Raw genomic sequence first — 25,346 nt, forward strand, 5'->3', positions numbered from 1 at the left:
GGAGAAAGAGAAAGGGAGCGGTAGAACAGAGTATGTTATCTCACATAAAAGAGGCAAGAAAAAGGCTTTTGCAGTGGAGGGGAAAAGGGAGGAGGTAAGGGAGAGTGAATGAACCTTGCTTTCATTATAATTGGCTCAAAGAGGAATAACATATGCACTCAATTGGGTACAGAAATCTATCTTACTTACCCTACAGGAAAGTAAGAGGGGAAGAGGATAAGAAAAGGACACTGGGGGGATGGGTGATAGAAGGGAGGGTAGATTGGGGGGGGGAGGTAGTCAGAAGCAAAACACTTTTAAGCGGGACAGGGTGAAAGGAAAGAGAGAATGGAATAAACAGGGGAGGGGACATAGGATGGAGGGAAATACAGTCAGCAATAGTAACTGTGAAAAAATTGAAGCAAACTTCTCTGATAAAGGCCTCATTTCTCAAATATATGCAGAACTGAGTCAAATTTATAAGAATAAAAGTCATTCCACACTTGATAAATAGTTAAAGGATATGAACTGGCAGTTTTCAGATGAAGTAATCAAACATATCTATAGTCATATGAAAAAATGCTCTAAATCACTATTTATTAGAGAAATATAAGTTTAAATAGTTCTGAGATACCACTTCACATCTATCAGATTTACTAACATGACAGGGAAAATAACAAGTGTTAGAGGGGATGTGGGTAAATTGAAACATGAATGCACTGTTGGTGGAGTTGTGAACTGATCCAACCATTCTGGAGAGCAATTTGGAAATGTGCCCAAAAGGTTAGAAAACTGTGCATACCCCTTGACCTAGAAATACCACTACTGGTCTATATCCTAAAGAGATAACAAAAAAGGAAAAGAACCTATGCGTACAAAAATATTTATAGCAATTCTTCTTGTAGTGGCAAAGAATTGGAAATTCATCAAATGGGGAATGGCTCGACAAGTTGTGGGTATACAGATAATACTGTTGTGCTATAAGAAATGATGAGCACGATGTTGTCAGAAAAGCCTGGAAAGACTTACATGAACTGATATAAAGTGAAATGAATAGAACCAGAACATTGTACACAATAACAACAACTATGAATGACTTAGCTATTCTCAGCAATACAATGTCCCAAGACAGTTCTGAAAGACTTATGATCACAAATGCCATCCACCTCTAGAGGAAGAACTGATAGAGTCTGAATACAGATCAAAGCATATTTTAAAAACATAACAAACTTTATTTTTCTTGTTTTTGTTCAGTGTTTTTTTTTCATTTTGTGTTTTCTTTCACAATATGACTTACATGGAAAATGTCTTACATGACTGCACATTTATAACCTATATAAAATTATTTACTTTCTCAAGGAGTGGGAAGGGTAGGTAGGAAGAGAATTTGAAACTCAAAATTTTAAAAAACAAATTTAAAAATTTGTTTTTACACACAATTAAAAAAATAAAATGTTAAGTTTTTAAAATTGTCAAGGGCTATAGAGAGGTCAAGAAGAATGAGAATTGAGAAAAAGCTATTGGAATCAACAACTAAGAGATCGTTCATCACTTTAGAAAGAGTGATTTTGGTAGAATGATGATGTTGGAAGGCAGATTGTAAGGTGTTACAAAGAGAGTGAGATTAGAGAAAGTGTAGGTCCCTACTGAAGATAGCCTTATTCAAGGAGTTTAGCTACAAAGGGTAGAAGAGACATAAGATGATAGTAACTATGGAAGGATCAAATGAAACTTCATATTTCTCTCTAACTTTAAATCTATCTTATTCAACTTGATCCATTGCCCTAGCCTGACAACATCTTCTTGGATTCTGACTCTGCCATGCAGTGTTGGCTACCCTTCCCATTTTCATATCAATTGCTAAATTGACAGTTTTGTTTTCTATGACTTCATCCAAGTTAATTTTTAAAGTGTTCAAGGTTCAAGGTTCAAGGACAGATTTCTGGGGCATTCTACTGGAGACCTCTTTCCAAGCTAATGTTGTGCCACCTCTAGTCTCTGTGTATTTGTTTAAGCTGCCCCCCCCCCCCCCCGGGGTGTGCTCCCCCCTCACCCCTGCTTCTAAGAATGCTTCATCTTATTTCAAGGCTCATCTTAGGTGCCACTTTCTCCAGAGTTCTAATCCTAATCACCTCCCACTTTTTAGTTTTTTCTCCCTCAAATAACTTAGCATTGAACAATCTATGTAGATATTATGCCCACACAGTAGAATTTAAACTCTTGGAAGACAAAAGTTCTTCTATTTTTGTCTTAGGACAGCTAGGTGGTATACTGGGTAGAGTACCAGGTCTGGAGTCAGTAAGACCTGAATTCAAATCCATCGTCAGATATTTTTTAGCATTTGACCCTAGACAAGTCATTTAACCTTATCTGCCTCAGTTTCTTTCTCTGTAAAATGAACTGGAGATGGAAATGACAAACCACTACAGTATCTTTGTTAAGAAAACTCCAAATGGGATCCCAAAGAGTTGGACACAACTGGGCAACATTTTTGTCTTGGTATTCCCAACATCTATTATGTAATAAGCACTGAATAAATGTTTGTTGAATTGGACCATAATAAAATCAACTGTCCTGTCATCTATTCCCCTCTGGGTCATGTTAACCAGGATAACATGGGGACTTTATTAAAAACTTATCAAAGGACTTTGTCAAAATCTTAAGTCTATCATGTCTACAGCATTTACCTAATTTTAACTGTCAAAAAAGGAAATTAAGTTAATCTGGTATAACCTGTTTCTGATGAAATTGTTATGCTAGCTTTTAGGGTTTACTATTCCACATTCTAAGCACTCACAAACTATTACTTCAATAGAGAGTTCAAGAATCTTTTCAGTAACAAAATTCAAACCCATCTAGTCTATAGTTTTCCAACTCTACCCTCTTGCATTTTTTGAGTTGTTTTGACCATCCTTACCTCCCAATTTTGGATACACTCTGGCTTGTCAATATCCTTCCTACACAATTTGGCATCCAGGCCTGAACACAATATTCCAAATGCATTTTGGCTAGGGCAGAGAAACTATGCATAAAAAAGAAGATGATTGTGTGAATCTAACACATTTCTGTTAAACTTGAGTTTTTTGAGAATTAATATTCCTTAGTTTTAATTACATCAAAGAATTTCCTCATATAAAAGTATATGTCTGGTAGCTTAGTAATTAAATTCAACAACACCCTCTCCAGTCTCCTACAACACCATCTCCACAGGAGTTGCTTCACCAGCCCTTGCTACTAAGTGAGTCCCCTCCCACTCTTTTCCAGTTATACCCTGCTGGCTGCTGCCCTGGAAGACTAACTTCCCAGCCAAACATCCCCCTACAACTCCCCTGCCCCAATTATGATAATCTACCTGAACTCATTCCTCAATAATCAACATAATGCTTGTTCAACACACCCTCCTCATCCCACGGATTATGAACCCTCCAACTCTTATTGTTCAAACCCCATTCTCCATCCCACACTGCCCACTGCCTTATTCTCATCCTCCTCAACTCAACTCCCTACCCCCACCATTCCACTCTAAAGCTACCCAACCCTTCCACAGTGCTCCATAGGTAATGAACTTGTTTTCCTTTCTCACTTCTTTAATCTTCTTGTTCTCACTGATGATGAGGTACAGGCTCTGGGAACCCCCTTGAACTTTCATTGAATCTTTCCATTTGATGAGGCATTTGCCTGAGGCCATAAGCCTTTCATTGTGGCTAGGCCCAAACCTCTGTTAATAGTCTGGCCCTCCATTATCCAGCTAGCTCCCATCCTTGACCCTCCCAAAATATCTATACCCAAATCAACTGGCCTTGAACTGGCCTAGCCCACCATTGTCTGTCATCTCCAGGTAGCCTCCAGAAACTTCCCACCCTTAATCACTCATTTACAGGAGTCTGACCTCATTGTCTCCTCCTGAAAACCCTCCCCAAACTCCTCCCCTAGGCCACCCCTAGATTTCTCCCACAACCTTTCTGTATATTAGACCCCATCTTGCCTCCATGTGTGAGAGAGCGCCATAGAATTTCATCTCACCTCCATGGGAGAAGGAAGGCCAGAGAATGATCTAGCACAGACTTGCTCTGTGTCAGATGATTCTGGCCAGCTTGCCTAATGCAAGAGTCACAGATACCAAGGCTCCTTAAGAGTCTACCCAATACGGCAAACTTTTAATAAACTTTGCTTTTCTTTGGCTGAGAGAAGACTTAAGTCAAATTCATTTGGCAGGACCCGGCATGTTGGTATTTTAGGGTCTCACACACCCCTAACCCTATACCTCTTCAACTGAGACCTGACTCCTGAGATCACAGGTTCCTTTGCCACCCTTTCCAAAACTGGTTACAGTTTTACTCATAGCCTTCCTTACTCACTGATCAGAATACTCCTTGCTCACCATTATGGCTTTCAGGCTTTCCCTCTACCACTATAATTCAATAATAATCCTCCTTTCAGCTTCATTCAATTCATATTTAACATCCAATCAAGATTCTGGTACTTGTTTTCTACCAACCTCCAGGACACTCTCCTTTCATCAACAAATTTAGTTCCTTGTTTCTTCTTTCACATGGTTCCTCCCATTGGTTCTAATTCTTCTTTACAACATGACTAATGAGAAAAATATGTTTAATATGAATGTATATGTAGAGCTTTATACCAGATTGCATGCTGTCTTGGGTTGGGGGGAGGAGAAAGAGAGGGGAAAATTTGGAACTCAAAATCTTATGGAAGTGAATGGTGAGAACTAAAAATAAATAAATTTAAAACAAACAAACAAAAAACAAATTTAGTTCCCGACTTACTGTCTTTCTTTCCTTTCCAACTTGTGCCCCCATATTATGTGACTTCAACATACATGTTGATACTCCCTCAAACACTCTCACCTCTCAATCACTCAACTTACTTATTTCCCATCACCTATGCCATCATCCCACTTCAGGTCTTATGTAGAGTTGTCCATAACCTAGAATTTAGGTCCTCTAAGTACTCAAGTGTAGCCCTTTGACTGAATCCAAACTTCACAGGACAAATCCCCTTAATAAAAGGATTCGTTCTGTAAAACTTGGACTCAGGGAGCAGCTAGGTGGTGCAGTGAATAGAGCACCAGCTCTGGAGTCAGGAGGACCTGAGTTCAAATGTGGCCTCAGACAATTAACACTTACTAGCCTTGTGATCTTGGGCAAGTCACTTAACCCCAATTGCCCTGCCTTCCCCCCTCCAAAAAGAAAAAAAACAAAAAACTTGGACTCAGTCAAAATGACTGCACCCAAGGACCTGGAAGGTCACATGTGGCCCAAGGCCACAGGTTCTTCACCCCTGCCCTGGATCTTGCCATTATCTAGATATTCCACTTCCACATTCATGAATGCTGAAATTTCCTCATCTTATCACAATCTGCTGTCATTCCACCTCTCTTTCTTCCTTGCAAACTCTGACTCTGCTCCTTATACTCACTATGACCACAAATCCCTCCATTGTCAGGTAGGCCATCATCCTTGCTCTGGCTACATACTCCTCCCTTCCCTATCTCAACCCTATGGTGAACCAGCTCAACCCTACATCACCTCTATTTCTTATAGTGTCCCTTGTACCCTTATCTTATCATCCATCTCATCCTACCAAGTGTCAGTCTTGGATGTACTTCCACCCAACAGCTACCTTCATTCCTACTTACATGCTGCTTGCAATTCAGTGATTAAGGCTGAATAAGAAATGAAGCAAAGAATGGCCCCTTAAAAAAAATAGATCTGGGAGGGAAAGACCCTCAAGGTTTCTGGCCAAAACAGAAACAACTGCTATTTACATTCATTCTGAGCCAATCAGGGCCCAAACAATGACCAAGCAGGGCTTGGCCTGGGACCTATTATTGGTCAATCCATGAGAGCCAGAGAAATTTGGGGTTAAGATTCGTCTTTAAGAGAAAAGGAGAAAAAAAAACTTCAGAGATTAAAAATGTCCATTTTTACATTTTCCACTGAATAGGTTTTGCCTCAGTCAAACTGAGACCTGTTAAGGACCTTAGCTTGAAAAGGCCAAGGATCTCCACTGCATCCTGGACCATCTCCAGTTGTCCTGATTTGTATCTGGTTACTGGATCCAGATGGCTCCAGAGGAGAGAAGCTGGTGACTTTGCACAGTCCTCCCTCTCTTCTATCCATCTCATTTGCATCACCTCCCTGATGTCATGATCCTCTTCGAGAATGAAGGACAAAGAGCAAACAACATGCCACAGAATGAAGCTGGAGAAAATCACAAAACTGCTCATTGGGCCTACAGCAAATGTATATTACACAATCTCAACTGAGCCTTTAGGGTAGCAACTCATTGCTCCTTAATGGATTCACTATCCCACTCACCAAACCAGCTTTTCTAAATCTTTTCATCCCTCTTTCAAGGTCCCATGGATCCCTCTACTCCAACCCTCTCAGTCAAGAACTTCAGCTCATTTTTCACAGAAAAATGCAGGTCATTTGTAGAGAGCTCCCTCTTCTACTTTCCTCCTCATCTCACATCACTTCTGCCTTTCTTTACTGTCTCCTTTCACCTCTACCTTACATAAGGAGGTGGCCCTTCTTTTTTTTCAAGACTAACCCCTCTACATGCATAAGTGATCCCATTCTATTCTGTCTTCTCCAGCAGGCTGTCCCCTCTATTATCCCCCCTCTCTCACTCATCTTCAGTCTCTCTCTGTCTAGTGACTGCTTCTACTGCCTATAAACACAACCATCTCTTCTCCATCCTCAAAAAGCCTTCACTGGATCCATCCACCCCCACTAGCTGTTATTCTTTATCTCTGCCCCACTTCATAGCTAAACTCCTTGAGAAGGTCAAGTACAATAGATGCTGCCATTTTCCTCTCACTCTCTTCTTAATGCTCTACAGTCTGACTTCCTACCTCATCATTCAACTGAAACTGTTTTCTCCGAAATTGCCAGCGATCTCTTACTCAATGAATCTAATGACCCTTTCTTAATCCTCATCTTTCTTGATCTTTCTGCAGCCTTTGACACTGTTGAAATCCTTTTCTCCTTGATACTCTCTTCTCTCTAGGTTTTTACAACACTGCGCTTTCTTGGTCCTTGTCCTACTTGTCTGACCACTCCTTCTCAGTCTACTTTGCTAAATCTTCATCCAGGTAGTGCTCACTTGGGTGCCCCCCAAGGCTCTGTCCTGGGCATTCTCTTCTCTATTTCATTTGGTGAAAGTTCCCGTGGTCAATCATCATCTCTGTGTAGGTGATTCTCAAAGCTATTTATCTACTCCTAACCTCCAGTCTCACATCTCAAACTCAACATATACAAAACTGAATCCATTATCTTTTCCCCCAAACCCTCCTCTTTTCCTGACTTCCTACTGCTGTCCTACTCACCAAAGAGCACCATAATGCTACACTCCCCCAGGTTCACAAGCTCGGTATTACCTTCGAATCCTCAGTTTCTCTCATCACCTATATCCAATCTATTACTTAAGCTTGTATAACATCTCTCCATTACATCCCTTTCTCTCTTCTCTGACATTGCAAGCACCCTAGTACAGACCCTCATCACCTCATGCCTATAATATTACAATAGCGTTCTGCTTCAAGCCTCTCCTCCATTCAGCTATCAAAGGGGTCTTCCAAAAAAACCATGTTAGACCATGTTCCACCCCCACCCCCCACCATTCAATAAACACTAGTGGCTTCCTATTGTCTCAAGGATCAAATATAAAATCCTCCATTTGGCTTTTAAAGCCCTACATAACCTGGACCCTTTCTATATTTCTAGTGTTCTTCAAGCTTACTGGACTCCCACCACCATGCACTCTACTCCAAGATCCAGTATACATTTACATAAGCAATGCAAAATGTGTCTAAGATTCTTATCAATAATTGGGTAGTTTATAAGAAAGATTGGGGTAAACCTGAGATTGATATGAATTTAAAAAGCAAAGCCATGGGGCGGCCAGGTAGCACAGCAAGTAAGAGCACCGGCTCCAGTGTTGAGAAGACCTGGAGATCGAATCCCGGCCTCAGACACTTAGCACCCACCCAGAAACACCTGGCCGTGTAACCTTGAGCAAGTTACTTAACCCCAATTGCTTAAAAAAAAAAAAAGCAAAGCCATTTAGGAACAGCTTAAAAGAGTAATTATTTGAGGTGCAAAAGGGAAAACTGTTACAGAGGAATCAGATGGGGGAGGAAGGCTGGTAGTTCTGGTAACCTACTTTCATCGGGAATGGGTTTAAGAGGGAACAATACATATATATTTAGAAGACTATAACAGCCTTCTAAATTCAGAAGAAATAAAATGGTAAGGGCATAGGGAGGAGGGAGAGGACAAGGGAGGAATTTTTAGAGGGGAGGGTGAGAGAATAGGTAAATAGGGGTATAGAAGGGTATTTAGATTTATGGGAATGGGATGATAAGGGAGGGATCCTTGGAGGGGGATAGGCAAGTCACAGTGGATAGAAGTAAAGTACAGGAGGCAAAAGGGATAGGAAACAAGAAATATAACCTTACAGAGAAAACAAAGGTCAGGAGGAGAATAGGTTTGGGAAAGCATATGTCTGTATATGTATGTATATATCTATAGCTATAGAGAAAAATATCCAAACTTTATTGTGGCCTTCTGAGGGGGATTGGGGGGGGGGAGAAAAAAAGAGCAAAGTAAAAAGGTGCACAGCAGAGAACAAAAGAAAATTCACAAGGAAGCAAAGAAAAGATGGACAATTCTCAACACAAGTATTATTTATCATATAGGCTTTCTTGAAATGAAAATTTATTTTGCATATTTTGAATCTTCTCATGTTCTGCTATGCACATGACATGCTTTTATTTCTTTCAAACTTTATATTTAAGTTTCAGTATTTAAGTTTATGATATGTTTTTGTTTCTTTTTTTTATTCTCTATTTGTGTTCTGGCATTTGAGTCTAAAATAAAATTTTGAAAAAGAAAAAAAAGATCCAGTAACAATGACTTCCTTACTGTTTTCTGAACAAGCAACTCCATTTCCCAACTCTGCATTTTCATTGATGCCCCAAATTCTCTCCATGGTTAGACTCTGCCTCTAACTTCCCTGGCTCCTCAAGTTTCTAAGAGAAACCTTTTCTAATAACCCTTAATGCTAGTGCCTTCCCTCTGTGATTACCTCTAACTTGTCCTGTATATGGTTTGTTTATACACCATTATTTGCATGTTGTTTCTCCCTTTAGACTGTGAACTCCTGGAGGGCAAGTATTTCTTTTACCCCTTTTTGGTATGCCCAGAGCTTAGCACAGTGCCCTTAAAAATACCCTTTTAAAAAGCCCTTAACAAAATACCCTTTTTCTAAAAAGCCCTTAACAAATGCTTATTGACTTGGCTTGTTGAACAATCACTTAATTAGAGTATAGCACTAATGATCTCTAAGACCTGAACTGGAACCTTGTATGCTATCTTCTCTCCATCCATTGACTGACAAAAGTACTCTTAGGTCCCAAGCCAGTCACCTCGTAAAGATAGATCTGGTTTTAGGAAAAAGAAAAGCAGGTGACCAAATACATAGTGTCTCTGGGTAAGTCTCACCTCCTCAACAAGGTTGCAATCTCCTTGAAAAGAGTTATATGGTTTCATACCTCTAATACCTATCAGATTATGTTGCCCATGCTGGGGTGTCCTTTGAGGGTCTGTTGGTAAGCATGAGTTGAGGAGCACCCACAAAAACCTTTCTGACTGAAAGCCTCTCCTCCACCTATGGTACCTGAAATTCTTAACTTTCAATTTTTAAAAATTCTAATTAATAATGCTTCTTGTCTACACAGTGCTTTTTGATTTATATAATTATTATTAATATTATATTATTATTATATCTAGCATTTATATACTGTACCTACTAACTGCTAGACACTGAGCTAAGCATTTGTAAATATTATCTCATTTGATTTTCATAACAACTCTGGGAAGTGGTTATCCCTATTTTACAGATGAGGAAATTAAGGCAAATAGAATTTAAGTAGTATTTTTTGTATACTATCTCATTTGACCTTCAGAGTAACATTTGTAAGGTTGGTATTTAGTGTATCATTATCTGAATTTTACATGTGAGGAAAATAAAAGTCCTAGAAATTAAACCCCTTGATTATCAAAGTCTTTTTGGTCATCCAGAGGCCCTTTTAAAATATATCCTACAATATTTCAATACATTCGTTATCTCATTTATGTGGGTACTCCCTCCAATAATGTAGAGCCCAGTCCATCCACGAATTCTCCTCTCACGTGATTCCCATCAGTCACTTAATCAATCAATCAACAAGTATTTATTAAGCACTTTCTCGGTGCTAGAAGCTAAAGATACAAGTATAAACAATGACATAATTCCATTTGCAAGGAGCTAACATTCTAAAGGGTGAGATAATAAATATGTACAGCATAAATATAGAATAAGTTAATACAACTCTCCACCAAAAAGGTTAAACATAAGGTAGTTTAGATGGTAAAGAACTAGCAACTGGAGGAGATCAGGACAGGCTTCATGTAGAAGACGGTGCCTGTGATACATCTTAAAAAAAGAGAGATCCAACCAATATGTTAGAGAACTTCCTCTATATGATTCAACCATCTGTGGATTACAATGCAACATTTTGGCTATTTCCTTGAGGCTTTTAATGCACCTCGTGGGATGATCCCATGTTCTAATCTTGCACCTACCATGTGCTCCTTCACATTCCTTTAGATAGGCTACCACTTTGATTCTTCAAAACTTGAAGTGTTTACACCACAGTTCAAGTCTTTCTGTATTCAGATCCATCTTCTATTTAGCTGCCAAAATGATTTTCCTAACATACAGATTGGATAATGTCACTCCTCTACATAATCTCCAGCGGCTCCTTGTTACCTCCAGGATCATATACAAAATTCTCTGTTTGGCATTTACAATGCTTCCTTCCTTTCCAGTCTTCTTAGCACTCTATATTCCTCCACACACTCTTAAGATCCAACAATACTTCTTGCTGTTTATCACACATGATACTCCATCTCCAACTCAGGACCTTTCCGCCCTGTCCTCCACACCTGGAAAGTTCTCCTTCCTCCTTCTGCCTACTGGCTTCCATGGCTTTTTTCAAGACAACTCAAATCTAACCTCCTCTAGGAAGCCTTTCCTGGTTCCTGTTGCTAGTGCCTTCCCTAATCTGAAATTCATTCTCTCTCTCTCTCTCTCTCTCTCTCTCTCTAACTTCTTCCCTTCCCCCATACACACACACACACACACACACACACACATATATATATAGACATAGATATGCATACATATATCTTATCTGTATAAAGTTTTTGCATGTTGTTTCCCCCATTAGAATGTGAGCTCACATAGTCCAGGAATAGTGTTTTTGCCTTTCTTTTTATACCTAGTGCTTAGCACAATGCCTGGGATATAGCACTGACTGACTGACTAAACGCTCATATAGCATCATAGTAGTAACACTTATGCTAAAGAAAATGAGTTTTTGTGTCAATGAAAAACTTGGGATCACTGAAAGTATTGTGCTGTTTCCCAACTGCAATCTAGCCTTCTCTCTTCCTCCTATTCAATTCCCAATCTATGACGGATCCAATTTCAGTACCTTTCAGGTAGACACACACATACATGTGTATAATTGTATATATATCCACATATTATGTTTATATGTGTGTATGTAATCTATAGCTCTATCTATATATGGAGAGACTACCTATATCTATGCAATGTGGTACACTGGATAGAGTGTCGGCTTAATGGACAGGCTGGGAGATTGGAACCCAGAAGAACTGGAGCCAATCAGGAAGATCTGAGTTCAAATGTGGTCTCAGACACTTACTAATCTGTGAGCCTTGACAAGTTACTTTTTGAGCTCTTTTTCCTCATCTAGAAAATGAACATGTTGAACTAGAAGGATAATGACACCTACCTCCTAGGATTATGAGAATTAAATGAGATAATAATTATAAAGCACTTATCACAGTGCTTGGAACATATTAAGCACTATGTAAATGTTAGTCGTTATCATCATCATCAAGACTAACTCAATAGGCAGTTAGTTACTCCTCTGTGACAAAATTCCAATAATATGCATTCTTGTAGTATTCAAGGATGTCTTGCAATCAGCACAATTTCATCCCATCAGTAGGAAATTCCCCTTCCATTTAAAATTTTCCTGATTCACACTCCATAATAGTGGCAAACATCTCTTTGTTTCAGTTCTCAGTTTAGAAACAAAAATAACTATTCCTGTATCACCTAACATCTTATTTGGGATAGATTTATTAAATTATTCTTCAACCTAAACAACTAGCTAAGAGGATTCATAGGCACTTGAAATGGTTGTGAGATTTTATCAAGGGAAATAAGACACTAAAAAGGAGCTGAGAGGGCTACAAAGAGAAACTTGGCTTATTTTTTCCCAACACCAGATCTGCACAGATATGCCCCTTCAAGAGCAAGAACACCCCAACAAGAGAATGTGAATGAGTCAGTGTAATGGGAATGCAAATTTGGAAGATCTTCCCTGCCCCTAGGCTAAAATGCACCTGAAGCCTGGGGAAGGAGGCTTGTTTTTCAGTAGATACTTCTTGATTGGCCAGTGGGTCAATAAGGTTGTTACATTCTCTGAGCCAGGAGAAGGCTATATAAGCCCTGATGTGTAGCTTTGTTTTGGGGCTCACTTTGAGAAGTGTTCTGTGATTTGATCTGAATTATGGGAAGCCATTGTTGAGAGTCCCCCGGCTTTGAAAAACCCAGATGTGGAAACCCAGATGTTGACTGGGTATGGATGTAATGGTTGGACAGTTTGGAAAGCTGTGTACTTGATCTGTTTCTGTCTTGATAATACTGTCTGTATATTCTGAAGTTCGGGGTGCTGACCTTTCCTCCTGAACAAGGTAAACGATATATGTCTGACTGATTAAAGTAAGCTTGTTAACCCATTTTGAGTTGCTTTCCTTTATCAAAGCAGATCCAAGAACCTGTATGGGCAGCAAACCCTGAGGATGCGCTTGGGGTGCTTGCTGCTACAGTCAGCATAAACTCATTCCCATTACTGGAAGAAATAACTATGATTTGTGTATATACACACACATATACATGTATATTACATATATATATGCAGGTGTGTGTATGGTTTCTCCCTTGAGAGAATATTGGTACCTTGAGGGCAAGGCTTTCCTGATTTTTCTCTATAGCCTTAGCATCAAACAAACAGTAGGTGCTTAAATCTTTATTGAAATGAAAAAGCACATTTAATTGATGTTCCATGAGAAGCATCATTTTAGCATATGAAGATGTCATTTCCTTCTTTTTCTTTGCCAATTGAAAACTGAAAATTGTGCTTTCTTATTTCAGTGTAGATTTTGGAATTTCATTCAATGATTAATGCATAAGCAAATCAAGAGGGGGCAATGCCACAAATCATACAAAATGCCATAAAATCTAAAAATATAACTTTGAAAAAAATAGCAAGAATAACTGTACTACAACTGGGAGAAAGTAAGTAGTAGACTTTAGAAGAGTCTGATCTGAAGAAAAAAGTTGGAAGGGTTTCTTACCATTGCTCTTCCTGTTCTTATTTGTCAAGATATCATGAAACTGGTCATCACTTCTCAACACATCCTTGAAGTAAATTTCCTGTGAGAAATAGGAAACTCCAGCTTCCAGAGAATTGAAGTACCTGAAAGACAATAGAAATTCTAGCAAACCAATTTGCATTTCTCAGTAACCTTCCACATTCTCAAATTAACTGAATTGTTTCTTGGGTTGCTTTCTAGAATCACTGTAATGATAAACAAGCGCCAAGGTTAATGTAGTTGTTTACACTAACAGGACCCTGTTATGGACAGAAGACACATAAAAAAACCCAAAAATGTCAATTATCTATCCAGGAGAATGAAGCATTCCTTTAAAAAAAAATGGAAAAAGGTTCAAAGAACCATAGTCAGTGTTCTATATGGAAATCTATGTGCTCTGACTAGGAAATAAACCACACTTGTTGGGGATCCAGGAAGTGTCATGATCTTTATTTTATATTTTATTCTGTAATGAATCAATGGGTAGCCTCCTAGAAAAGACCACAAAGGATCAGACAAAGGCAAGCCCCTTTTATGCTGTTTCATTTAACTTTCTTGCCATTCCTCCTTTCTGAGTTGGGATTGGCTCTAGCTCTTCTGGGTTCCAATCTCCCAACCTGTCCATTAAGCATGCTTATTAATGAAAAGTCAGTGACCATCCCCCCAGCTGGTATGAACCAGCCTAGCTCAGGCCCCTCTTTACAGATTTATGCCTTCCTTCATGTAAACACCCATTGTTCCTACAGAATCTGTGGAAACCAAACTGCCAGCATTTCTCACATCAGGATCCTAGAAAATTGTGTAACTAACATGAAAGAGAGAAGATCTTGGAATATAACATTCCAAAAGACAAAAGATAACTTCTTACAATCATGAATAATTTAACTCTACAAGACTGAGTATAATCCTATAGGAGAAAAATTGATTCTTAATAGGACAAAGACCTTTTAAGCATTTCAGATTAAAACAAAACAAAACAGAACTTGAAGCACAAACACAGAAGAAAACAGAAACCTAGAATGGTAAATAAATTTGAGTAATTGTAAAGGGTTTAAGTGCTAATGGAGGAGGAGAGAAGACAATAATCCCTTCAAAAGTCCAATATCTTTAAAAGTCATAAAGGAAGCTGAAAAGGGTGAATACCTAGGTGGGATATTGTTCTTTTTTATTTGTTTTAAAAGAGTGAGAAAGTTCGTAAAAGGAATATAGTAGGGAAAAAATGAGGAACTTACTGTTTCTCACAAGTAAAGTGAGTGAGAAGAAAAATATACAAACATAGGGGAGGAGCATTCAATGAGCCTTACTCATTTACCAGTGGTGTGCTGGTAAATGTTTAACAATCAATTATCTGGGGGAAAAAAATGTACACAAGAGACACTTAAAAGTTTAAACATTTTCAGGGTGGAGCCAAGGTAGTGGCACAGAAGCAGGAAAACTCCATATGCCCCCTCCATAACCACTTCAAATACCTATAAAAATGACTCTAAACAAACTTTAGGGCTACAGAATCCACAAAGTGACAGAGTGAAACAAACCTCCAGATGAAGACAGCCTGGCAGGCCAACAGTAAGGGACCATCGCAGTCTGCTGGGAGCTGAGTCCAGCCCAGGGTGAGTCCACGGTTTTGGCCTGAAGGCAGGCCAACCAGCCCCAGCTGAAGGGACTTCAGGAGGGTGAATCACCAGCAGCTGTGGCAGTTTCCAGAATTATCAACCCATAAATGCCAAAGACAAAGTGAGAGCTCAGTGTGAACTTTGTGGGAACAGGGGGTTCAGGAGTGCTGTCTGGCCTCTGCCCCCTGGAGGGAGAAGCAGCTGAGGCACAGCAGCCACATGGCTGCTTCAGAGCTCCTGGCCTGCAGATTGTAGGAGGACCAAGCAACCAGTCTGAGGGGTAATCACTCTTGCTTTAACCTGCTTGGATCTGGATTGCTATCTAGGGTGGAGGTCCTGGGGTATGTGACCAGTGAGCCAGAGCCAGTGAAGGCTTCTGAGAAGGCACCCAACTAATAGCTCTGGAAGCTGAGAAAACTGCAGCAATTTGGGACAAAGCTCTCCTCTCTGGAAGCAGAGTTCTACTGTGGCAAAAAGCTTAAAAGTCAAGTAATTGAGGGGCAACATGAGCAAGTAAAGGAAGCAAAGCAAGCACAGCAGTCAGACTTTGGATACCTTTTTTGGGGACAAAAAGGATCAAAGGATGGAACAGGAGGAAGACAATGAAGTCAGAATTCCTGTACCAAAAGCTTCCAAGAAAAATATGAATTGATTACAGGCCATAGAGGAGTTTAAGAAGGATTTTGAAAACCAAATAAGAGAAGTGGAGGAAAAATTGGGAAGAGAAATGAGAATGATGCAAGAAAATCATGAAAAGAGAGTCAACAACCTAACTGAAGAAAATAACACCTTAAAAAATAAACTAACTCAAATGGCAAAAGAGGCTCAAAAAGCCAACGAGAAGAATACCTTAAAAAGCCAAGTTTTCCAAATGGAAAAAGAATCTCAAAAGCTCACTGAAGAGAATAATTCCTTCAGAATTAGATTGGAGCAAATGGAAGCTAGTAACTTTATGAGAAATCAAAATATTATTAAACAGATCCAAACAAATGAAAAAATAGAAAGCAATGTGAAATATCTCATTGGAAAAACCACTAACCTAGAAAATAGATCCAGGAGGGAACATTTAAAAATTATTGGACTACCTGAAAGCCATTATCAAAAAGAGAACCTAGAAATAATCCTTCAATAAATTCTCAAGGAAAATTGCCCTGATGTTTTAGAACCAGAGGGCAAAATAGGGGTTGAAAGAATCCACCAATCACCTCTTGAAAAAGGTCCCCCCACAAAAAAAACTCCTAGGAATATCGTAGTCAGGTTCCAGAATTCCCAGATCAAGGAGAAAATATTACAAGCAGCCCAGAAGAAACAATTTGAATATTGTAGAAACACAATTAGGATAAAATAGGATTTGGCAGCTTCTACACTGAGGGATTGAAGGTCTTGGAATATGATATTCCAGAGATCAAAGGAACTGGGATTAAAACCAACAATCACCTACACTGCAAAATTGAGTATCATGTTTCAGGGGAAAATATGGTCATTCAATGAAATAGAGAATTTTCAAGCATTCTTGATGAAAAAACCAGAGTTGAATAGAAAATTTGACATTCAGATACAAGACGCAAGAGAAGCATGAGAAGGTAAACAAGGAAAAGAAATCATAAGGAACTTATTAAAGTTGAACCATTTACATTCCTACATGGAAAATGATAATTGTAACTTATGAAACTTTTCTCAGTACGACAATAGTTGAAGGGAATATAAATGTGCATATATATGCATATATATGCCTATATAGGAGGGTATATGGGCATATGAATATATATGTGAGTGTGTACAGGTATACATAGACAGAGGGCACAGGACCAATTTAATAGGAAGGGATAATACTTAAAAGGTGAAATTGAGAGGTGAGAGAGGAATATAATGAGAGGAGATAGGGAGAGACAGAATGGGGTAAATTATCTCATATAAAAGAGGCAAGGGAAAACTGTTTCAATGGAGGAGAAGAACAGGGAGGCAAAAGAGAATGAGTCAACCTTACTCTCATTGAATTTGGCTAAGGGAGGGAATGGCATACATACTAAATAGGGTATCTCACCCTAGAGGAGACAAGTATGAGAGGGGGGGTGATGGAAGGGAGGGGAGGTTGGGGGGAAGGGAAGTTGGAAGCACACACTTCTGAAAAGGGACAGCAACAAAGTAGAGAATATAACAAGTGGGAGTTGGGATAGGACAAAGGGAAATATAGTCAGTCTTTCACAATATATCCACTATGGAAAGGTTTTGAATAGCTATACATGTACAACTATATTGAATTGCTTATCTTCCCAGTAAGCATGGGTGATGAGGGAAGAGAAAGAATCTGGAATTCAAAGTTTTAAAACCAAATGTTTAAAAAAATATATATTTTTTTACATGCAACTGGGAAATAAGATATACAGGCACTAGGGTATAGAGATTCATCGTTTCCTCCAAGGGAGGATATAGGAGAAAGTAGATTGGGGGAGGGGGTATACAGTGGGATTGCTGTTTTGGGGTGGTGGGTAGGGAAAGATGGGGAGAAAATCTGTAACTCAAAATCTTGTGGAAATGAATGATGTAAACTAAAAATAAACATTAAAAATTTTTAAAAATAAATTTTAAAAAAGATAGAAAAAAGTTTAAACATTTTCTCTATCATTTTTTTATGTCTAGACAATCAACAAAACAGCTCCGAGTTCACTCCTTGATGATGCCTGGGAAGTCCAATGATCCCCACAAGTGTGTTTCTCATAGGCTGAACTCACTAATTAAAAGGAGAAGAGCGATAGAATAGATTAGAAAGCCAAATCAAACAAGATATTGTTTTGAAAAAACTACATTTGAAACATCCATAGAGTAGAATTTACTATATATTTGGTGATTAAAAAAATAGAAGTAGTCATGACCTCTGATAAAGCAAAAGTAAAAATTGCTGTGGTTAAAAGAGATTAAGCAAGGAAATTACTTTATACTTAAAGTTACCAGAGCTTTTTTTGAAAAGTAATCTAAATATATAAATATATGTATGTATATATGTATATATACACCAAAAGGAATAGCATTTAAGTATTTGAAAGAAAAATTAAAACAGTTACAGTGACAAATAAAGAGCAAAACTACTATAGTCGGAGATCTCAACATGGTTCCTTTCTTACCTATGGAAATCTAACAAAAAGATAAACAGAAGAGAAGACCCTGAATATAATTTTAAAAAGTTACATCTCTTATGATTTCTAAATAGAAACTAAAAGGGAAATACTGCCCCCACACACAAATACATATATATACACACACATGTATACATGATGTACCCCTTAAAATAGCAAACCCCTTCTCATATGTATATGTATGTGTATGTATATGGAATATGTATGTGTGTGTATATGGAAGAGGTATGTGTTGCTTATGTAGATTATGTGTACATCTACATGGAACTCACTAAATACCACTATAAGGGAGGCATGGACAGATATCTCTGGGATGTCACTCATCCTTCTCTACAGAAGACTCTGATGCCTACCAGGAGGGAAACAGGGGACAAGGGCTGTCTTCCTCTCCTCTCCATGAAGCTCTCTCAATATCCTCTGATACTGGATTAGAATCTATTTGTCATCCTAAATATTGCTTAGGTCTAGGGGAAAATTGTTTTAAGTTCTAGCAACTCTTCTGATTACTATCCTCTATTAGGGAATGTGTCCCAAGCTTTGTCCAAAGGTTTGACCTCCTTTCCCTCCAAATGGCAAATTATATGAAGGCCATCACAATAGTGAATAGCAAACAAACCCATTTATCCAAGATGACAGCCAACAAAAATCAGAAAATTTATGAAGATTAGAATATAACAGACCATACGGAGAGTGAAGGAGCTCTCCTTCTAGGAGCAAAATATTTTAATTCAACAGAAAATTCCCATTCTCACACAGGGAGAAATTATCCAGAGACTGTAGTGAAATAGGAATGTCCTCAAGGTGCCAGCTCTTCTATACAAGACTTCTTCCCAAAATCTTTCTCTCCCTCTAAGAACCTTTCCCTGAAGAGATCCTAGAACCACATTTGCCTTTGCTCAAATCTGAAAGCTAGAAGACAAGAATTCTCCTTTCCCAAACTATCAGTAACTCTGTGCCTCAGGCAGGCCCAGTACCAAGAAATCATTCCCTCAACCTATGAGGAAAGCCTAATAAAAATGGCATAAACACAGGGTTGTATAAGTAGACAGACAGATAGATTAAATGGTTATGGCATCTTTACAAAAATTAACGTGTGCTATGGCATAAAAACCTCATAAACATAGAGAAAAAGTAGAGATACTAAACACATTTTATTGACTACAACGTTATAACAATGACATTCAATAAGAGACCTTTGAAGAACTGATCCAAAGTTAAAGACTAGAGAATTTAATCCTAAAAAATATATGGGTTAGTGAACAAATCATAGAAACTATGGAAAATTTCATCAAAGAAAATGCCAATAATTAGAAAATGTAAATGGTCAAAGGATATGAACAGTCAGTTTTCAGAGAAAGAAATTAAAGCTATCTATAAGCACATGAAGAAATGCTCTAATTCACTATTGATTAGAGAAATGCAAATCAAAACAACTCTGAGGTACCACATCTCACCAGTCAGATTGGCTAAGATGACAAAACAGGAAAATGACAAATGCTGGAGAGGATGTGGGCAAACTGGAACACTAATGCATTGTTGGTGGAGTTGTGATCTGATCCAGCCTTTCTGGAGAGCAATCTGGAATTATGCCCAAAGGGCTATAAATTCTTTCATACCCTTTGATCCAGCAATACCACTCCTAGGGTTATATCCCAAAGAGATCACAGAAATGGGAGAAAGACCCATATGTACAAAAATGTTTATAGCAGCTCTTTTTGTTGTGGCAAAGAATTGGAAATTAAGGGGGTGCCCATCAATTGGGGAATGGCTGAACAAGTTGTGGTATATGCATGTTATGGAGTACTATTGCACTATAAGAAACAGGGAGCAGTCAGTCTTCATATTTACCTGGAGAGGCTTAAAAGAACTGATGCTGAGTGAGAAAAGTAGAACCAGGAGAAATTTGTACACAATTACAGACACAACGTATGTGTGATGACCAACTTTGATAGACTGGACTCTTCTCAACAATGCAGGGATATAAGTCAATCCCAAAAGACACATGATGGAGAGAAAAACGTGCATCCAGAGAAAGAACTAGAAAGAACTAAATTTATATCCAGGTGGAAGCAAAATACCTGATCTTTTTCGTTCTCTTATTTGATTTTATGTCCTCTTTACTATTTTTCATTCCAGCTGGTACAATCCATCCTTATAACCTGACCATTGTATAATGTGAAAGTATTTACAGATCCTATACTTGATTATAAGCCGCCATGGGGAGGGGGAGGGGAGGGAGGGGGACAAAATGTGAAATTCAAGGAATTGTGGAATTGAATCCTGTAAACTAAAAGGAAACAAATTAATAAATTAAAGAATTTTAAAAAAGAAAAGAAAAACAAAAATCCAAAAAAAAAAAAAGAAAATGTAACAAAACCTTTTTGGATTCAGTCAAAGTACCGCTTTGGGGAAAATCTATATATCTAAACATCTGCATCAACAAAGGAGAGAAAAAAACAGATCAATGAATTAGGTATGCAATAAGGGGGGAAAACTACAAAACAATCAAATCAAGGGAAAAGGATAGCAATGGTTGGTGGAGGGAGAGATAGGAAACCTAACTGATGAAAAGAAAATAGGAAAATTCACAATCAATTCAGAAGAAATAAAGGCAATTAATAAAAACTATTTGCCCAATTATATATCAACAAAAATGATAGCTTAAATGGAATAAATGAATACCTTAAAATATAATATTTCAAGATAAACTAAACAAGAAATAAGGCATTTAGCAAGCCAATCTCATAAAAAGAAATTGAACAATATATAAATGAACTTACAAAGAAATATCACTCACCCAACCCTCAGGACCAGATGGATTTATAATTTAATTCTATCAAATATCCAGAGAAGAAACATTTCCAATATTTAATAAATTACTTGCAAAAATAGAGCGAAAAGCAATCCTACCAAACTTGTCTTATGAAATAAATATGGTTTTGATTTTTTTTTAAAGCAATTGGGGTTAAGTAACTTGCTCAAGTTTACATGGCCAGTTAGTTATTTTTGTGTGGGTGCTGAGTATCTGAGGCCAGAACTGATCCCAGGTGTCCCGATACTGGGGCCGGCACTCTTACTCACTGTACCACCTGGCCACCCCTTATGGTTCTGATTCTTAATCCAGGTTAAGTAATGGGGGAGAGGGAAAAATATGCATATATATGGAAATAAAATGCTAGAAAAGAGGCTATAGCAATACATCAAAAAGATTGTGCACTATGACTAGGTTTGATTTATACCAGAAAAGCAGGTTTGGATCAACATTGAGAAAACTATAAAAACAATTGGGCAGCTAGGTGGTGAAGTGGATAGAGCACCAAGCCTGGAGTCAGGTAGACTCATGCTCCTGAGTTCAAATTGAGCCTCAGACACTTACTAGCTGTGTGACCCTAGGCAAGTCACTTAATCCTGGTTGCCTCAGATAGCAAATCATGCCAGTATCTTTGCCAAGAAAAACTTGAAATGGGGTCATGAAGAGTCAGACATGACTGGAACAACTGAACACACATAAATGCATTAGACTATATTAATAAGAAAAATAATAATATAATTATAAATATATAATATATAAATATATAATTATAAATAAAAAATCATTTCATCCTCTTCCTAGCTACTGGTTCCTTCACTGCTGACTTCATACATATCCAAGTCTTTTCTATCCTTAAAAAGAAACTGTCGCTAGACCCTACCATTCTCTCAAGACATCATACAATAATATCTCTCATCTCTTTCCTAACCAAACTTCTAGGGAAAGAAAACAAACCTATCTCCAGTCATTGCTTCAATTCTTCTCCTCTCACATATTCTTCAACCCTTTGTAATCTGGCTTCCAACCTTATCACTCAACTGAAACTACTCCTCCAAAGTTAACAATGATTTCTTAATTGCCAGCTCATGTGATCTTTCAGCCTTCATTCATCCTTTGCAATGGCCATCTTCTGTGCTTGGAATGCATTTCTTGTTTAACTATTTACTATTTTTATTTAAGCATTAATATTTAACCACTTCACATTTATTTGTACTTATTCTCTTTATATTTGTACATATGATCAAATAATAAGTATTTAATAAATGATTGTTGACTGCTTTATTATTATTAATAATAACAATAATAACTTGCATTTTTATAGCACCTACTTCTTATTTGATCCTTGCAACAGCTGTGGGAGGCGGGGGCTATTATTATACCTGTGTTCTCACACAATAAAAACCCACCTCCTTCGATCTATTGATCAACAAACAAGTGTAGATAGAGAATAGTGAAAAGCAACATCGATTTCTGGGTCACCAAAGTGAGAGCATTCAATTTCACTGTTTGGTGGTTGAATGACTCAGATTTTATATTAACATTGGCTACATGGTGCATTCATGAGAGGGTGACCAAGATGAAATAGGCCCCAAAATCTCTCTGTCCCAATGTAGTGTTATCTTAATTATTCCTATTATTGGTATTGCCAAGGAGTTCAGGATGACAGAGATGGATGCCTGTTAATTTATGGCAGACACCTCCTAATGTCCTCTATGCTCCTTTTCCTGGAAAGCTTTGCTCTGACCTTGGACCTGGCAGAGTGGGACTGATGTGACTCATTAGCTAGTTCCACCCATCCTTATGGTTTGTGAGAAGAAAAGTAACTGTAGAAAAGAACTAGTAACTGGAGAGAAATCCTTATGTCTAAAAAAGTAGAACTAGGGGAGGAGGCAGCTACCATAAGAAATATGAGCCATGTTTCCAGAATCTGAACTGGTTACAAGAAATCATACTTGAGATATAGGATAGATGCTGTGCTACTGAAAAAGGTTGGAATTTATTTCTGTTCTCTTTCTCTTCCTCTGTTCTGAGTGGTCCGAACCTAAAGTCCTCTTCTAGGGGCAAGAAGCTTATCCATGCTCTTAAATTTGTTTATGTCCCTGTGTTTTAAACATTTAGGCAATTGTGATAAAGGATGCTAACTACCCTGAACTGTTAACATGCTCCAAATGAGATGAAGTGATTGGGAAAATTTCCTGGGAAGAAAGAAGGACAAATTTAAAACTAGGATATTTGCAGTATGATCTCTAGCTGGAAACTCAGTTATAGGAAAAAATAAGTCATCGATTCAATTTTATACTTTCCCAGGGCAGAGAATATATGTGTGTGTGTGTTTTACATATCTCACACATCTCACATATATACATGTATATGTATACACACATCAGGATTTCTCTAGGTAATTGAATCAGTAGTAGTGGCTGCTGAGACTAGCTGGGTTGGCAGGTCTCAAGGCAGATCACCTTGACTACTTTTCCCCAACTGAGTTTGAAAGGAAAGCCACGCCCAGAAGGGAGAGGGGCCAGAGGAGCGGCTGGAGTGAAAATCAACTAGTTGAAGAACGGGGATAAGGGGAAAGAGTAGTTTATCCTGAAGGTTATAGAGCAAATAGTACTTTCTTAGGCTTTGGTTATGACTCAGATGAATCCTCTGAAATGACTAAGCTAGGGAGATAGTTGTAGCAAGTACTTGCTTTAAACTACAGAGTCCCATTTCCCATAACTGATGACTGAAGAAACAGATTTCAGAAAAATGAGAAGCAATAGTTGTGTTCAGCCAAATCCAAGGCAAGAGAACTAAAAATTAATTGGTAGAGGGGCAGAGTAACAAGAAAGACATTCAGGTTCTCCACCATACCTCCTCCACAAAAATCTAGGAAAAGCAGCAGATCAAGTTATTGTTCAGTCATGTCCAACCCCATTTGGAGTTTCCTTAGCAAAGATACTGGAGTGGTTTGCCAGTTCCTTCTCCAGGTTATTTTACAGATGAGGAAACTGAGGCAGACAGAGTTAAGTAACTTTCCCACAGTTACACAGCTAGTATGTGTCTGAAGCCATATCTAAACTCAGGAAGAATCTTCTTGACTCTAGACCCAGCACTCTATCCACTGTACCACCAACCTGCCCGGATGATAAAGTATTGATTGGTAAATTCAAAGGGAAAAATATCACAGTGAATCATTTTTCTAACCCAGGTCAGCATAGGGAGACAGAGGGGTCTGTGATCACTGAGAATAAGGTCTGGCCAGTAGTGAGCTGCACAAAGCATTCTTGTACACAGGAATTGAAGGAAGACAGGCTGTGTACCACAGAAAGAGTTCCAGACCCATATTAGAAAACTACCACCTTATTTAAGATGAGGGAACAAGTACCAGCTGGCAGCTTGATAATTTACTATGCAGTTTCAAGTCACAGAATTTGGCTGGACAGAGGAAAGGACCTTCACTTACATGTGGCATTCCAGGTAAGGAGCAGCCATGAGTCCTAGGTTATGTACTGAGCAAAGAACAAGATCAGAAACAGATGATGGGAATAGAAAGGAACACACATATTTTTCAGTTGTTCAAGGCATATTTATAAAAAAAGGCAAACAAATACAGAAAAAAAAAATCACATCAATGGATGCAGAAAAAGCTGTTGACAAGATACAACACCCATTCTTGTTTAAAAAAAAAAGCAAAACAGGGCAGATAGGTGGCACAGTGAATAGAGCACCAGCCCTGGAGTCAGGAGGACCTGAGTTCGAATCTGGCTTCAGACACTTGACACACTGTGTGACCTTGGGTAAATCACTTAATCCCAATTGCCTTGCTTTCCCCCCTCCAAAAAAAACAACAACAACAACAACAACAAACCAACAACAACAATTAGAAAGCATAGGAATAAACAGAGATTTCCTTAATATGATAAGTAGTATCTTTCTTAAACCAAGAGCCAGCATTATATGTATTGGGAATAAACTAGAGGTCTTTCCCATAACACTCTGAACAAAGACAAATCCAAATAATTGGGAAAATATTAACTGTTTATGAGTTGGTCAAGCCAACATAATAAAAATGACAATACTACCCAAATTAATATACTTATTCAGTGCCATACCAATCAAACTACCAATGAATTATTTTATAGAGTTAGAAAAAATAATAAAAATCCATCTGGAAGAACAAAAAGGGAAAATATTTCTCAAGGGAAATAAAGAAAAAAAATGGGAAAGAAAGAGACCTAGCAAATATCTGATTTCAAATTATGCTACCAAGTAGCAATTGTCA

General features: G+C 38.2%; 1 protein-coding gene across 1 annotated transcript in view; it reads right to left on the minus strand.

Moving 5' to 3' along the window:
- Positions 1–25,346, minus strand: part of GUCY2C (guanylate cyclase 2C) — a 115,770-nt gene that overhangs the window by 69,946 nt on the left and 20,478 nt on the right. The window contains exon 5 of the mRNA XM_069101450.1: positions 13,503–13,624. Within this exon, the coding sequence (XP_068957551.1) occupies positions 13,503–13,624 (122 nt within the window). The remainder of the gene's footprint in view (positions 1–13,502; positions 13,625–25,346) is intronic.

Source organism: Petaurus breviceps, unplaced genomic scaffold (genome assembly GCF_028583685.1).
Source record: "Petaurus breviceps papuanus isolate PSGF00001 unplaced genomic scaffold, PetGlider_PUasm1.0 470, whole genome shotgun sequence".
NCBI lineage: Eukaryota > Metazoa > Chordata > Mammalia > Diprotodontia > Petauridae > Petaurus > Petaurus breviceps.